At 46.7% G+C, this 15530-nt stretch overlaps 1 protein-coding gene across 1 annotated transcript in view; it reads right to left on the bottom strand.

The window, feature by feature from the left end:
* CDC42BPA (CDC42 binding protein kinase alpha) overlaps window positions 1-9116 on the bottom strand; it is a 316152-nt gene extending 307036 nt beyond the window's left edge. Inside the window, 1 exon segment of the mRNA XM_053909423.1 lies at window positions 8932-9116. Coding sequence (XP_053765398.1) covers window positions 8932-9109 — 178 coding nt within the window. The 5' untranslated portion in view covers window positions 9110-9116.
* Between the last annotated feature and the right edge of the window lie 6414 nt (window positions 9117-15530).

Below are 15530 nucleotides of genomic sequence, written 5' to 3'. Positions count from 1 at the left end.
ACAGCCTCACATTGGAAGACGCCATCTAGGACTTTCATGGCTGGAGAGGAGTCCGTGCCTGGCTTCAAAGCCTCAAAGGACAGGCTGACTCTCTTGTGAGGGGCTAATGCAGCTGGTGAGGACTTTAACTTGAACCCTACGTCCATGTGGCATTCCAAAAATCCCAGGGCCCTTATGAACTATGCTACATCTATTCTGCCTGTGCTCCAGAAACGGAACAAGGCCTGGGATCACAGCACATCTGTTTACAGCATGGTTTATTGAATTATTTTTTTAATTAAAAAAAATTTTTTCTAAGTTTATTTATTTTTGAGAGAGAGAGATACACAGAGTGTGAGCAGGGGAGGGGCAGAGAGAAAGGGAGACACAGAATCCGAAGTAGGCTCCAGGCTCTGAGCTGTCAGCACAGAGCCCGACGCGGGGCTCGAACTCACAGACTGTGACATCATGACCTGAGCCCAAGTCGAACACTTTACCGACTGAGCCACCCAGGTGCCCCTGGCTTACTGAATATTTTAAGCCCACTGGGGAGACCTACTGCTCAGAAAAAAGATTGCTTTTAAAACACGACTGCTCATTGACAGCACTGGGGACCCAAGAGCTCTGATGGAGACAGACGATGAGATTCACGTTGATTTCATGACTGTTAACACGACATCCATTCTGCAGCCCACAGATCATGAAGTAATCTTAACATTGAGGTCTTATTACAGAAGAAATACGTTTCATTAGGCTACAGCGGCCACAGATAGTGATTCCTCTGATGGATCTGGGCAGAGTAAATCAAACACCTTCTGGAAAGGATTCACCTTTCTATTTCATCTATTCTAGATGCCACTAGGAACATTTGTGATCTGTGGGAAGAAATCAAAGTACCAGCATTCACAGGGGTTTGGAAGAAGTTGGTTCCAGCCCTCAAGATGCCCCTTCAAGACGTCAGGGGAGGGAGCCCCTGCAGCTGTGGTGGAAACAGCAAGGGAACCGGGGTCAGAAGTGGGGGCTGCAGACGGGACCGAAGGCCTGCGATCTCCTAGTCAAACCTGACCGGATGCGCACATGGTTTCTGGAGGTGGAAGGTCCTCCCGGTGAAGACGCTGGGCAGACCGTTGAAATGACAACGGAGGATTCGGAACAGGACATCAGCTGAGCCGATAAGGCAGCGGCAGGGTCTGAGGCAGGACTCCAGTCCCGAAAGAAGTTCCGCCAGGGGTCAGATGCGATCAGGCCGCGTCGCGTGTTCCAGAGAATTCGCTCATGAAGGCAAGAGTCGATCGATGAGGCCAACTTGTCTTATTTTCAGAAACTGCCCCAACCCCAACCTTCAGCCCCACCACCCTGACCAGTCAGCAGCCGCCAACAGGGAGGCAAGACCCTCCAGCAACAAGATCACGACTCACTGGAAGCTCAGATGGTTACCGTTTTTTAGCAATAAAGTATTTTTTATTTAAAGTATGTCCATTTTTTTTAGACATAATGCTATTGCACACTTAGTAAATAAACCTAACCTTTATATGCACTGGGAAACCAAAAAATTCAATTGAATCATTTATTACAGTATTTGCTTTATTGTGGTGGTCTGGAACCAAACCCACAATATCTCCAAGGTATGCCTGTATGCATGTTTTTCTCTTCAATAAAAGAATTGTATTTTCTGGTTTCTTTACGCTACGTATAAATAGGTGCTGGCACTTGAAATCCATAGCTTCGCATATACAATGTTATAGCGAGTTGTGAAATTCCACACTGGTCCAAAAGTCTGAAACCAATAGCTTAGTTAAAACATTGTAACCTTAGAAAAAACAATACTCAGTACTACAACGAATTCTAAAATAGTAAGTCCTTGACCTTTTCCTCTTAAATATCACAAAGTAATGAATCAAACTGTTTCAGATAAATATTTTCGCAACACGTTAACAATTACAGTAACGAAAGCTACAAAAGATAAAGTGAGAATTTCTGTATTTATAGTGATTCCCTATACTTGAAAAGCAAGTTTATTTACTTATTTTATTTTTTTTCAAGAGAGAGAGAAAGCACAAGCGGGGGAGAGGGGCAGAGAGAGACAGAGAAAGAATCCTAAGCAGGCTCCACTCTCAGCACAGAGCCCAACGCAGGGCTCAATCCCACAACCCCGGGATCATGACCTGAGCCGAAATCAAGAGCCAGACGCTCAACCTGAGCCACTCTGACTCCCTGAAAAGCAAGTTTAATTAGAGCAAGAAAAGGTCATAATTATTCTTCTCAGTAATTTCAAGGACTGTAGGGGTTGATCGTACTGGTTCACTATTTTACATCTAATTTCACTCTACTTTCTAGGATGCTTCTCCTAGATGTAATAGTTCATCGGCATCGCTCTTGTGCTAGTCCACATGATCAAGTTTATCTCTCAGTTCACATGACTATCACACAGAAGACCATTAAAAGTCCACAACCACTAAGATACAACTTACTCAAATTATGATTCTTCCTCAAACCCAAAGTTTCCCAAAATCATCTCCTTCTAACCCTGATACAAGAAACACCATGACCTCGTAATAAAAGAGTGTTTCTCAAAGGGTGTTCCATGGAATACTTGTTGTCATACATCATCCAGGTATGGTTTAAAAAAAAAAAAAAAAAAAAGACGAGGGGCGCCTGGGTGGCCCAGTCAGTTAAGCATCCGACTTCAGCTCAGGTCATGATCTCGCAGTTCCTGAGTTCGAGCCCCGCATCAGGCTCTGCGCTGACAGTGCAGAGCCTGGAGCCTGCTTTGGATTCTATGTCTCCCTCTCTCTCTGCCCCTCCCCCTATTCATGCTGTCTCTGTCTCTCAAAAATAAATAAAACATTAGAAATTTTTTTTTAAAAATGATGATTCTCTCATCATATATATATATTCTCATCATATATAATATATAAATATTCTCATCATATATAAATTCTAGAGTAACTGGCACTACTCTTGATGTTTACTTTTGTTTAAAATAGTTTCCCAAATTTATTTAGTCACATAAACATCTGCCTCCCCTCTCCAGCCACAAAGCACCTATTAATATCCCCTGGATTTCCAAAGCACCTGTTGAAAGTAGGGATGGGGCTAGACTGCAGAAGCCCTAATTCCCAAACAGAAAAGAGTTACACCACGAAGAAGCAAGGGGCAAGAAGGAAGGGGGGAGCGGGTCTTCACCCTCCCCGCCCCGCTCCTGGTCACCATGAGAGCTAACGCGCAGCAGATATAGAAGCGCCAGGAGGCGGGGTAGGAGGGCTGGCCAGCAAAGGGCCAGCCATTCCCCGTGTGCTAAGTGGAAAAAGGCAGTGGACACTAGAAAGTGAGTTCAGAGCAACTAGACCGCAAGAGCTACCGCTACCGCGGGGCCCTGATGAGTATCAGTGGGGAAGAGAAATCCCCTCATGTACAAAGGAGTTTTGTAGGCAGTGGCCAAAAACGACAGCCATTCATATATCTGGGATGACCTATACGTGCAGTGCGGATCATTCAAAAACAAAAGTCTTTATGTAAAGAACTTCTGGACTGATTCACATACTGACAAAGCAGCTGAGCAATTCTTGGCCATAGCTTCCGAAAACCTTACATCACTCCCGCTGGCAGTTTCGTGTGAGTAACAAGGGATCAGAAAATCCATGGAACTAGCAAAGCCTTCTCACCTGCATCCAGTATAGAGTTCATCTGGAGTAATGGGAAGACAGAACCAAAAAACACCAGAGTCTACAGGTCATAGGGTTATCCCTCCTGTTTACCACACTTACACAACTCTGACAATCAGTGAGTCAACATCCAAGACCCCAAGTCAGAAAAGGAAAAATGTCAAAGGAAAAGGAAATGAACCATCAAAGACAATACAAAGGAGTATAAAGTCAAGTTCTCCGTTCACTGAGTTCTTATAAATTAAAAATACTCATTCACAGCTCGGACTTAAGCAGCAACCCAGGAAAACACTATATCCGCGCTCATTTTCTAGTCCGTCCTTTCTCCCGTTCTCCGTCTCTCCTTCCTAGTTCCTGGTCCCTTTCTAAACTCCTCTCCATTAAATTCTCCAGTCTGTCCCTTTTTTTTAATGATGTGCACTTTTCTTTCTGAAAAAAAAAAGAACTATGTCTACAATCTTTTTGCCGTTAAACAGTCAACATATATTAGCTTCAATCTACACTAGAGTTTCAAACTCTTTTGATCCCGATCTACAGTAGAAATACAGAAAAACAAAGAGTTTGACAGGAAAATACTTATTCTTTCTAAACACAATGTACTTGATATTCTCTATTCTGGTCTGTTTAATTTTTTAAATGCTCTCTGGACTCAGCAAATTGATTTTAAAAAGCTATCAAAACAATAGGATGGAACACAATGAGCTACCTACACAACATACTGGCACTAAGTGTACCAAAAGAGAAAAGGTTTCAAAGAAATTAACTGCCAAAGTGAAGTGTAGTATAACAAAGTATTAATTTGTACCAAGTTTGGTTCCTTTACCCTAAACAGCCTGGGCTTACTCTGTCCTATTAACCGAGTCCCAGGAATTAGGAAATGTTTCACAAAACTGCCAACATTATGCTGTTTGTTTTTACGCTGCTATGCTAAGGTATGCCTTGCATTTCCATATGAAAAATAAATTCCCAAAATTCTTAAAGTGTTAATCCTAACATCCCCACTCTCACTCACGGAGCCACATAGATTTTTGAAAAAGAGATGCAATACCATACGATTTCACTCATATATGGAATTTAAGAAATAAAACAAATGAACAAAGGCAAACACAAACAAACAAACAAACAAACAAACAAACAAAACCAGACTCTTAAACACAGAACAAACTGGTGGTTGCCAGAGGGGAGATGGATGGGGGGGTGGGAGAAACAGAGAAAGGGCTTAAGGGGACATTTATCTAGAGCACTGAGTAATGTACAGAATCGCTGAATCCTTGGATTGCACATCTGAAACTAATATAACACTGGACGTTAATTATACTTCTATTTAAAAAAGAAACAAAAAAGAGAAATAGAAAAATAATAGACATCACCTACGGTATCAGCATTGTATTAGATCAAAAAATTATACTTACTGTCATTCTTAGAATAAGACTAAATTACTGGCAAGTATAAAGGAAACAAGTGCCCAACCTGTATTTCTGATGACATTGATGATAATCCTGAGGACTTAAAATAAACTTAATCATCTGTATCACATGAACACTTTGATAGTTTGGTATGACAAATTCTACTAACCTACAGCTGCAGTGAAAAACAAAGCAACCTAGAAAAACTTCAGATGATTCAGATCCTTCTAACAAGCCCTCATCACCTCACCTAACTGACCCACATGTGAAAAGATGTTAATAAGCTTCAAAACCACCCCAATGAAAGGAACAGTTTAAACCCCAGTACCAGCTGAGGTGCTCTGGTAATAAGTTTCTTATTGACTATTTAGATGTATGAGTATGCATATACTAAATAACCTACAAAATTAAGGATAACTTAAATGAGATTACCAAGTACAAGATTCAGAAAGCACCAAAAAACAGTTATCCACACACAGCCTTGCATGCTTCTTTTGTATTAATATTATCTGACATCTGTGTTTTAAGTCAGTTGGTAAAGAAGTCCCTAAAATACCAATTTCCCTTTTCAAAGGAGAGGTAGCCAATTCAGTGAACAAGACAGTCTTGTCGTCAGTGACAGCAAGTTATAATGTTTATAATATAAACGTTATTTTTATTCATACAATTCTACTGTAAATCATTGTAGAGTTCTGCTGATATCAAAACTACTTTTTATAAACAAACACACAAATCTCTATCATTTCAACAGTTGAAAAACAAGGACACAAGTCTTTCTAACCTTATTGGATATAACTGGAAAATACGCATTATTAAATTTAAGCAGTCTATATAGCCTGAAGGCACTCTTATCCCCCTGCTCTACTGCTCATTGGCTTAATTCCTTCTTCCTCTCTAGGTCTACACTTCCTCCCTCAAGCCATCAGCAAGAACAAGGAATGCTGTCCCCTACCCACCCGCGAAAAAAAGTACCTGAGTGAACTGTCAGTTTTCTTGTCATGATAGTGTAACGAACAAAACATTAACTGTACCGATAATAAAAGTGAAATGGACCATAACCAGGAATAAAGCGAAATTGATGGAATGAAGCCACACAGACAGAATCTTGGCTGACTCCATTTTTTACAGTAGCCTATCATCAGCATAAAAGTAAGGCATAACTAGATGACGCATTCATTCACGTAAACAGCCAAACACAAATATACCCAGCATGTAATACAGACTATTTAACGACTACTGCTCTACTGTTGCAAATACTGGATCTTTTAAAAAATCAAACTAAAAACTGTACCATTTCACACAAATCATAATTATCATATTTAAGCCCAACAAACAATCCCTACAAATTTCCAATACAGACCAAAAAAGTAATGTCTAAGAAATTCTATTGGGGTCATTTCGCTATCTGGAAACTTCCTTGATCTATTTTTTATATAATGTTAGATAATAATAGGGCATTTCCCCAAAAGGTAGTAATCAACTGAGACCCAACAGCTGACCTATATCAATACTTAAATGCAGAGAACACACTGGCATTCTTAACATAAATTCTCAAATAACTTAAAAATAGCAATACCACTGAAGATACATCTCTTGACAGCTTTTCCATTCTTAACTTCTTCTTAGTCCTTACCCAAACTTCTGTGTTTGATAACTCCCACTTTCAAGACCTCATTATCTATCTTACAAATGCCTGAACAGTCACTGCTTGACCCCACAGTGTACAAAATAAGTCCCTAAAAATTCTAGTCTCTTTTTTTCGATTACTGAGAAATACAATATGAATTTAGTTGAGACTATATATTTTTGTCATGTCATATCAGACTTCTAAAAAGACAAAATATGAACGATACCCCTAAAACTTAACCTACTTTAAACTGTGCAAAATCCCTCGTTTGAAATTACTTAAAATACATTAATAAAAATAAAATGTGTTTGGCCAAATATTTATTCGATTTTTGGCTTATTTGGCTTAAATTAAATATGCATAAGCAAGGGTTCTTTTTATAGAGATATAAAAAACAAAGCTCAAGAAAACATACTTAGTGGAAAGATATACATAAATTATTCTGGCCAAACAGCAAAGTATCGTATTGCACAAAACTACTATGTAAACTCTTAAAAACCAAAAGGCAATTCAGGATATGATTTTCTCTTTTATTATAACTGTACATTTATATTTATTACTGGTGCATAGAGATCTCCCACCATTTCACAGATGAGAAAGAACAGATATTAAATGACAACCATGATCATTGACAAGAGTGTCGCTATGGAACCATAATCCAAGAACGGGCACTCTAGAAGTACCTAAACCGTTTCTTTGAATTTTCAAAAGAAACACTAGGAAAAGTCTCTACATTTATGAAACAGGGAATGGAAAATTACATATGCTTTATAAAATAGTTTACCCTACACATAAAAATAAAAGACCTACAAAACCAGTACCAAAGTCAATCACAATGGTCTCACGCTTAGGAGAAAAGATGGTTTCGAATTCTTACATTCCCAGCATGAGCCTAAGAGCCTGTAAAAACCATCCCATTCACATGTATGAACACACACACACACACGCACACACACTTTCAACACCTCACGACATGAAGATGCTAGAAAACTTCTGATCCGGGCCAAGTTCAATACAATTATTATGGATAGGCCATCTTACGGCCCAGGAGTGATTTACCTGACAAACTAATTTTTAATCAATTTCAAACCAAAAATCAACCAGTCAATCAACCTGACAAACTAATTTTTAATCAATTTCAAACCAAAAATCAGTCAATCAATCAACGAAATAATCACCACTCGACTTGTACTTCGAGAAAACAAAGGTCTACTCGGGAAGGCATTGTAGTGCGAACACCTGCCAACAAAGTAAAATTGTTAGGACCCCACAGGTACGACCCTGGCCCACACCCCTCGGCGCAGGTGTGGGTGGTGAGGAGTTTCTCTCTCCCAACAGAGGGCCGGGTGTTCAACGCGCTCGCACGCACGTGACCCGGGAAGAAGAACTTAGGCCAAGCCCCCAAGCTTGAAGGTCACATGGAGCGTCGGCGCGCCTCGCTGAGCTACTCGGCTACGGTAGGTCTTCCTCCAAATCCCGTCTCCGGGGAGGGAAATGACGACCAAAGTCCAACCGGCTGAGATCCGAATTAAATTTACAGTACCTCTACCCCTCAAGTGGGAGCTGTTCCCAAACATTCCCCACCAAGTACTATCGCAAAATGTCTTAACCATTATGTCATGCTGTCTTCCAAACATGACAATTTCTGGAAAGTCCGTGTGCAGCAGTTTCCTCTGCGAGGGCCACACGGAGATGAAATAAAACCCACGGGCCACCACCTTCCAGTTCCTGTTGACCGAAGAGATGTTCATCTCTCCGCCCATTTCAAGAGCGATTTCCAGAGCCTGGGAAGGAATGCGTTTCCCCCAACCGACACCTTTCAACTGAATGTGTGTTACTCCGCCATGCGCTGGGGCAACCGTGAGCAATAATCCACTTTGCTCATCACGGAATTACTCAAAATCTCTGACGGTTGACCTGAAAACAGAAGTCCTTCCTCCCAAACGCCGCTTTAAATCAAGGCAATAATGGGGTAGCGCGGTTTTGACTCTTGGGACAACATCTACCAAAAACTATTTAAAAAAAAAAAAAAAACAAACAAACTCGGGTAAGTGGGATCCATTCCCTTCCCGCACATGTACTTCGAGCTACGTACCAGGCCCGTGACGCGTTTACCATACATGTCACATGGACGATCTATGTCCAGCCACGTACTGATCGCCGAGCCCCGCCGCTCACTCGCGGCGACCCCCCGCAACAACGAAACCACCAATGCCCGACGAAACGGGGGCGGACTTAGGCCAGGCACACTCACCCCACTCCAGGTATTCGAGAATGTTCTTCTCCCTTCGGAGCGGAGAGTTGTTGCACTCATCGTACAGGCAGATGAGGATGTCCAGCAGCGTCTCGACGCTGAAGCACTGCCCGTTGGTCTGAGCGGGCCCGTCCAGGATGAACTGCTCCAGCTGCCGCAGGCGCACCTCTCCGGACATGTTTGCGCCCACGTCCGCCGCGCCTCCCCTCGGTCACTGGCGCGCGGGGCACGCGGCGGCCCCGAGCCGGAGTTCTGGAAGCGGTGGGTCCGGTCCCCTCACGCAGCTGTCAGGCCGGGCCGCGGACGCCCGACAACCGCCCCCCCCGCCCCGCCCCGCCCCCGAGCGGCCGGGGAGCCCCCCGGCCCGGAGCGCCTGGCTCCGCGCGCACACCCGGCTCTGCGGGGCGAGCTACCATGCAACGGGGCTTTCGTACATCTTTTCCAAAGAAGAGCACGGTGCAGTCGCAGGAGGCGATCCAAGTACAACGGACCCAAGAGTCCAGACTTCTTTAAAAAAAAAAAAAAAAAAAAATTTTTTTCTCCTTTAAGAAAGAAAACAAAACACAACTCTTCGCCTTCATTCAAAATTCACCTCGTGCCACACAACCCCGCAGCGAGCCCGGCCGCATCATTAATGGCTTGGGTCCGATCCGCTCCCGGGGAAGGAGGACCACGGCAAGGGGAGGAAGCCCCCAGAAGGCACTCGGCGGAGGCAAAGGCAGCGCCGCCGCCGCCGCCGCAGAGGCTCCCCGGGCGCCGCGGGCAGAGCGGCCCGGCGGCGGGGTCCGCGGGGCAGCCCCTCGGCGCGCCGCCCGCCCGGCCCTGCCCGGAGGACGCGTCTCCTCCCTGCTCCCGGCGTCCCCCTCGTCAGGGCTCTGCGGCGAGTCCGCTCTCCCGCGGATTCCGGACGACACTCCTCATTTTCCTCGCGGCGTCCGCCGGGGCCTGACGCGCGGGCTGCGGCGGCGCCCGCCCCGGCTCCGGGGGCTGCGGCTACTCGGCCGCCCGCGCCCGCCCCATGGCGGGGGGTCGCCGGCCGGGGGCCTGCGCCGCGCGCGGCGGACGGCCGCTCTCCCCCGCCCCCCTCGGCCGCCCGGCGGCCGCCCCGGAGGCTCCCGACGCCCTGGCGCGGGGCGCGGGGGGGAGGGGGGGGGCTTCTGGATTCACGGGACGCGGTCGGCGCCTTCTCCCCCTTCTTCACGCCCCGGGGCTCAGGGCATCTTTTCCCCGACCGGGCGCGGGAGGAGGGGTCGGTGCCGCCGGTGAGGAGAGCGGAGGCTGCGGCAGCCCGGTTCGCAGCCACTCCCTTCCTCTCCGTCCCACCCCTCCCCCGCCTTCCCGGCCTGGCGCGCTCGCGCCCTGGGCTCCGCGAGGCTCCCCCCAGCCCCCGCCGCGCCCGCGCGCCCGCGCGCGCGCAGCCTACAGCGCGCCGCCGCGCCCGGATCCAATATGGCGGCCGGGCCACGCGCGCGCGCCCGCGCCGCCCCCCGCCCCGCCCCGCCCCCGCCCGAGCCCCGCGGGGCCCAGCGGGGTCGGTCCCCCCAGCTGCGCGGCGCGGAGCCGAGGCCCAGGAGGGGCGCGGGCCGCGGCGCGGGCGGCTGCACCCCCCGGCGGGGCCGCGGCCGCCGCGACGTGGAACGCAGGGATGCTGGAGGACCCGCGGAGGCCTCTGGCGCGGACGGCGAGCGGGCCTTGCCCGGCGCCCCCGGAGCACCACCTGCCCGGCACGTTTGCTCCGGGAGGAGGGGTGGGGGAGGGGCGGGAACAGCCGCTGGGCCCCCCGCCCCCAGACTTGCTGAGGACGTGCCCCTCCTAGCGCCCCTTACCTGCGCGCCACCCGCCCCCCCTCCCAAATGCGGTTCCCGAGCTCAACCGACTCGCAATTCCCTGGGTGTCTAATTACACCACTTCGTGTGTCATTCTCAGGACAAATGCAATGACAGACCCGTGTGCGCTAGCGTCCGGGTCGGGAGTGTGTGTGCCAAGCAAGGGCAGGATGCCCATCTCCAGTTCCGAAAGTTTCCCTACGCGGAGCACTGGGCTCCTCCTCCGGAACCACTCCAGCTGCCGCCAAGGTTATACCACCTGCAGGGATTCAGGCGGTGCAGGGAGTCCCGACCGTGCTCGGCCGGCTTCGAACCCACGGTCCCTGTGTGTGCGCGCGCCCGCGCCCCCGCGCGCGCCCGCACACGTGTGACCCTGGGGCCCTGCAGACGCTGGGTAACAGGGGCAAGTCGTTCAAGAGCTACGGTCCCCGGTGCTTTCAGGCATTCAGGGCCTTCCCGGTTTTTTCCAGTCTTGGTTTTAGGAGAGCTCTGTTTACGGATTTCTCATGGAAGGTCCCACATTGAAATGTATCACCAAACTGGGTCACTGCATTTCTGTCATTTCCTCTCAAAATGGCCATCTCCTTTATAATTTTTCTCCAGAATACAATTATGTTATATCCCTTGCCTATGCCCGTGGGCCAGTAATGTGTTCTATGTTAATGCCCACAATGGCATCTTTTTTACATCTTAATAATGTGGAAGCTGAGGAACAACTAGGAATGAAGTCTAAGAAACAAAGGCTGATAGAAATTATTCAAGTTGCTGTGATTCACAGAACACTATGAATTTTGCGTCGCTTGCCTGGCTTAAATGGGAGGGCATTGTCGCCAAAGTGCTGTTGACACGGGTGATACTTAGACAAAAGATCAATCGTTTCTAGCCATGACATTTTTATATGTGTGTGTTGTCTGATTATAAAAGTAACAGAAAAGCAAAACTGAGCTGTTTAATCCCAACACAGATAATCATATTTTGGTGTTTATTATTCAGGTCTTCTCTCCATGCATTTTAACAGAAATGATACATACTAAAAGACAGTTTCATAGCCTTCTCTTTTCAGTTGGCAATATACTATAAACATCTCTTTAGGTCAAAGAATGTTCTTTAACAACATGGTTTTTAATAGCAAAGCCAAGACATTTTAACACTCTCATTTGACCTAGCAAAGAAAGAAACCATTCCTTTCGTTTTTCCACCGTAGAACTGACTCCAAGAGGGGCACCTGGGTGGTTCAGTCAGTTAAGCATCCGACTCCCGCTCAGGTCATGATCTCGTGGTTTGTGGGTTCGAGTCCCATGTAGGGCTCTGTGCTGACAGCTCGGAGCCTGAAGCCTGCTTCGGATTCTGTGTCTCCCTCTCTCTCTGTCCCTTCTCTGCTCTCACTCTGTGTGTGTGTGTGTGTGTGTGTGTGTGTGTGTGTGTGTGTCTCAAAATTAAGTCAACATTTAAAAAAAAGAACTGACTCCAAGATACCTACTCATCCAACTTGTAAATAACTATAAGAAAGAGTTTAAAAGAGAGAATTTTAAAAATGTTCGCTCTTCATAAACGCTAATTAACAATGGAAGTGTATGAGGTACAGATACGTTTTCTAACAAAGGAGTCAAGCTGCCAGTCGTGTCTCTACCTATTCTGTTAGCGCTTGGGTACCACCCACAGTCCCGGGTATTGATGGTTGCTTAATAACCTTTTCCACATTGTTTAGAGAGTAAAGGGGAGGACTTATTTTTATGTTTAAAAAAAAAAAAAGGCACAAAGAGAAGGAAGAAGGTTGAACGCAATCAATTTTGCTTGAATAATTCAAGCTCAGGGACTTAATAATTAACTAGACACTAAACACATTGTGCGGGTGTTATTTTAAATGTTCCGGTTGAAGTGTGAACATGCTTGTTAATGAAACCGGTCTTAAGCCAAAGAAAGGCGCAGCCTCGGCAGCCCCACGGTGCTTGAACTGCTCCTGCGAAACACGAGGGCCACAGGCTGCCTGGCAGGGTGTTCCCTGGGAAAAGAGCCTGGGGAGGTCTTTGTGAAATTCCAGTCGGGGGCCTGGAGATTAGATAGATGTATGCTACCCACAAACACAGTTTGTTTGAAGTCATCAGAAAACGTTTCAGGAAGGTGTTGGGAATTATTCCGACCTTTCAGAATAGAAAGAGGACAGGACAGGAGTCATTATGCCTCGTCTCCAATGCAATCTCCCTTGATCTATCCAATCCTCTGACTCTGGCCTAAAAGCAAGAGAATCGGTCCACCAATGAACATTTGTAACGACCGACCCCACTCTTACCTCACCGTATCTTACTCCAGAACGATGGACGACATGGGGCACCTGGGTGGCTCAGCGGGTCGGGCCTCTGCTTCGGGCTCATCATGCTCTCGTGCTCCGTGCGTTCGAGCCCCGCGTCGGGCTCTGTGCTGCCAGCTCAGAGCCTGGAGCCTGCTTGGGATTCTGTGTCTCCCTCTCTCTCTGCCCCTCTGCCACTCACACTCTGTCTCTCTTTCTCTCTCTTAAAAATAAATAAACATAAGGAAAAAAAAAAAAAGAGTGACAGACAACAAGGCCAAGAATAAGGCGTGCGCCACATCACATCCCCGTTCAGCCGAGCGCGTCGTGACCCCACAAATGAATGACTTGGTTTTAACAGCCTCTGAGGATGAAACCCCAGCTTGTCCTCATTTCACAGCTGGCTCCCAACATGAGTAATCGCTTCCTTTACAGAACACTTACAATGTGTAAATCCTGTCCTGAGTACATTGGACACACTATTCTATTCAATTGTCATAAACATACGAAGTAGAAAAATTATCCTCTCCATGTCGTAGATGAGAAAACTGAGGCCTAGCAAACATAGATCCGTAGCTAGGAAGGGACCAAGGAGCTGCGAGTTAACACCAGGCCCACCTCATGCCAGGGCCCAGGGTGTTATTTATTTATTTATTTATTTATTTATTTATTTTTAAGATTTTATTTTTAGGTAATCTGTCCACCCAATGTGAGGCTCAAACACAGCCCCGAGATCGAGAATCACACGCTTTACCGCCTGAACCAGCCAGACTTCCCCAGGGCCTGTGGTTGTAACCACTACACAAGTGAGGTCTGAAAGTGTGCAGAATTCTGTAAACCCAGAATTCTATTGTAACCAGGAAGCAGGGAGATACAGTGGTTAATTCACATATTTGGGCATTAGAAATTGACATGTGGGCAAAAGACGGAAGTAGAGAGGATATGGCAGGGTCCAGCCAGAAAACCAGAAATCACCCATGTATTAAAACCGGGGGAACCTTCATTCTGGGAAATGGTGACGCAGGTGATGGACGGGCTGAGGAAACAGGGGAGATCAAGGTAACCCCCAGTTTGGGGGCGGCAGCTGGTACAGCCGCAACGCTGGTGGGAGTGAGAACCGGGCCTGGTGGGGGCTGAGCCACAGAAGAGACAACTACTAGGGAGGCTGTTGGAGGCAGAGAGGGAGGAGGAGAATTCTCTCACCTTGAGTCCCCAGGCTTTTGTGGGCTAGCACAGAGCCTGTGAAGGAGAGACTGTACCCGGTGTTCCCCCAGACACAGAGCCAGCGATGGGTAAGGAATGGCTGTAAAGGCAGGCAGGCCAAGGATTTACACGCATACAATCCACACCGTGTCAGTTTTACTGAAACTATTAAAAAAGAAAAAAAATGAGGGGCGCCTGGGTGGCTCAGTCGGTTGAGCGTCTGACTCTTGATTTCAGCTCAGGTCATGATCCCAGGGTCCTGGGATCAAGCCCTATGTCGGGCTCTGTGCTGAGCGTGGAACCTACTTGGGATTCTCTCTCTCTCTCTCTCTCTCTCTCTCTCTCTCTCTCAAAAATAAATATATTTTTTAAATTTGTTAATGTTTATTTATTTTTGAGAGAGAGACAGAGCACAAGCAGGGGAGGAGCAGAGAGAGAGAGAAACACAAAATCTGAAGCAGGCTCCAGGCTCTGAGCTGTCAGCACAGAGCCCAATGTGGAGCTCAAACCCACAAACCATGAGATCATGACCTGAGCCGAGGTTGGACACTCAACCAACCGGGCCACCCGAGTGCCCCAATAAATAAAAATTTTAAAAAAGATGAAATAAATGTTTTATCTCTGGACAACCATTAAGTGGGCTTTGAAGTGCATGGTTTTAACACAGGAGCAATTTTCACTCTTCCCTTTTCATGTTTGTTTTGCTTTCCTTGATCCCCCAAGAAGCTTAAAACCCCCACCAAACAAACCCTCCTTATCTAGGACGAGTTTAATTTGGTTCACAGACTAACATTTCCCACTCGCTCATCAATAGATCTTGCCCTATCTTTATTTTTATTTATTTATTTTTAATGTTTTTATTTATTTTTGAGACAGAGAGAGACAGAGCATGAGCAAGGGAGGGGCAGAGAGAGAGAGGGAGACACAGAATCCAAAGCAGGGTCCAGGCTCTGAGCTGTCAGCACAGAGCCTGATGCGGGGCTTGAACTCACGGACTGTGAGATCATGACCTGAGCCGAAGTCGGACGCTTAACCGATTGAGCCACCCAGACGCCCCAAATCTTGCCCTATCTTTAAATCCCTGGTTTAAACTTTTCATTAAGGCTCTATATTCACAAGCTCTACTCTAAAAGGAATTTTCAGAAATAGGCTTTGGGTCAAACATTATGACACAGGTATTGTCCACTATTGGAGCTCTCTCGTCAAGTTGAACATTAAGAAGATAGGTGGTCTTCTCTTATAAATTCCATCCTCTGGAAACATTTGGCAAGACTCTGTGACCA

Source organism: Panthera pardus, unplaced genomic scaffold, assembly GCF_024362965.1.
Source record: "Panthera pardus isolate Hobbes unplaced genomic scaffold, ASM2436296v1 HiC_scaffold_21, whole genome shotgun sequence".
Lineage (NCBI taxonomy): Eukaryota > Metazoa > Chordata > Mammalia > Carnivora > Felidae > Panthera > Panthera pardus.
The sequence above is the reverse complement of the archived record's forward strand: the minus strand, read 5'-3'. Positions and strand labels throughout refer to the sequence as shown.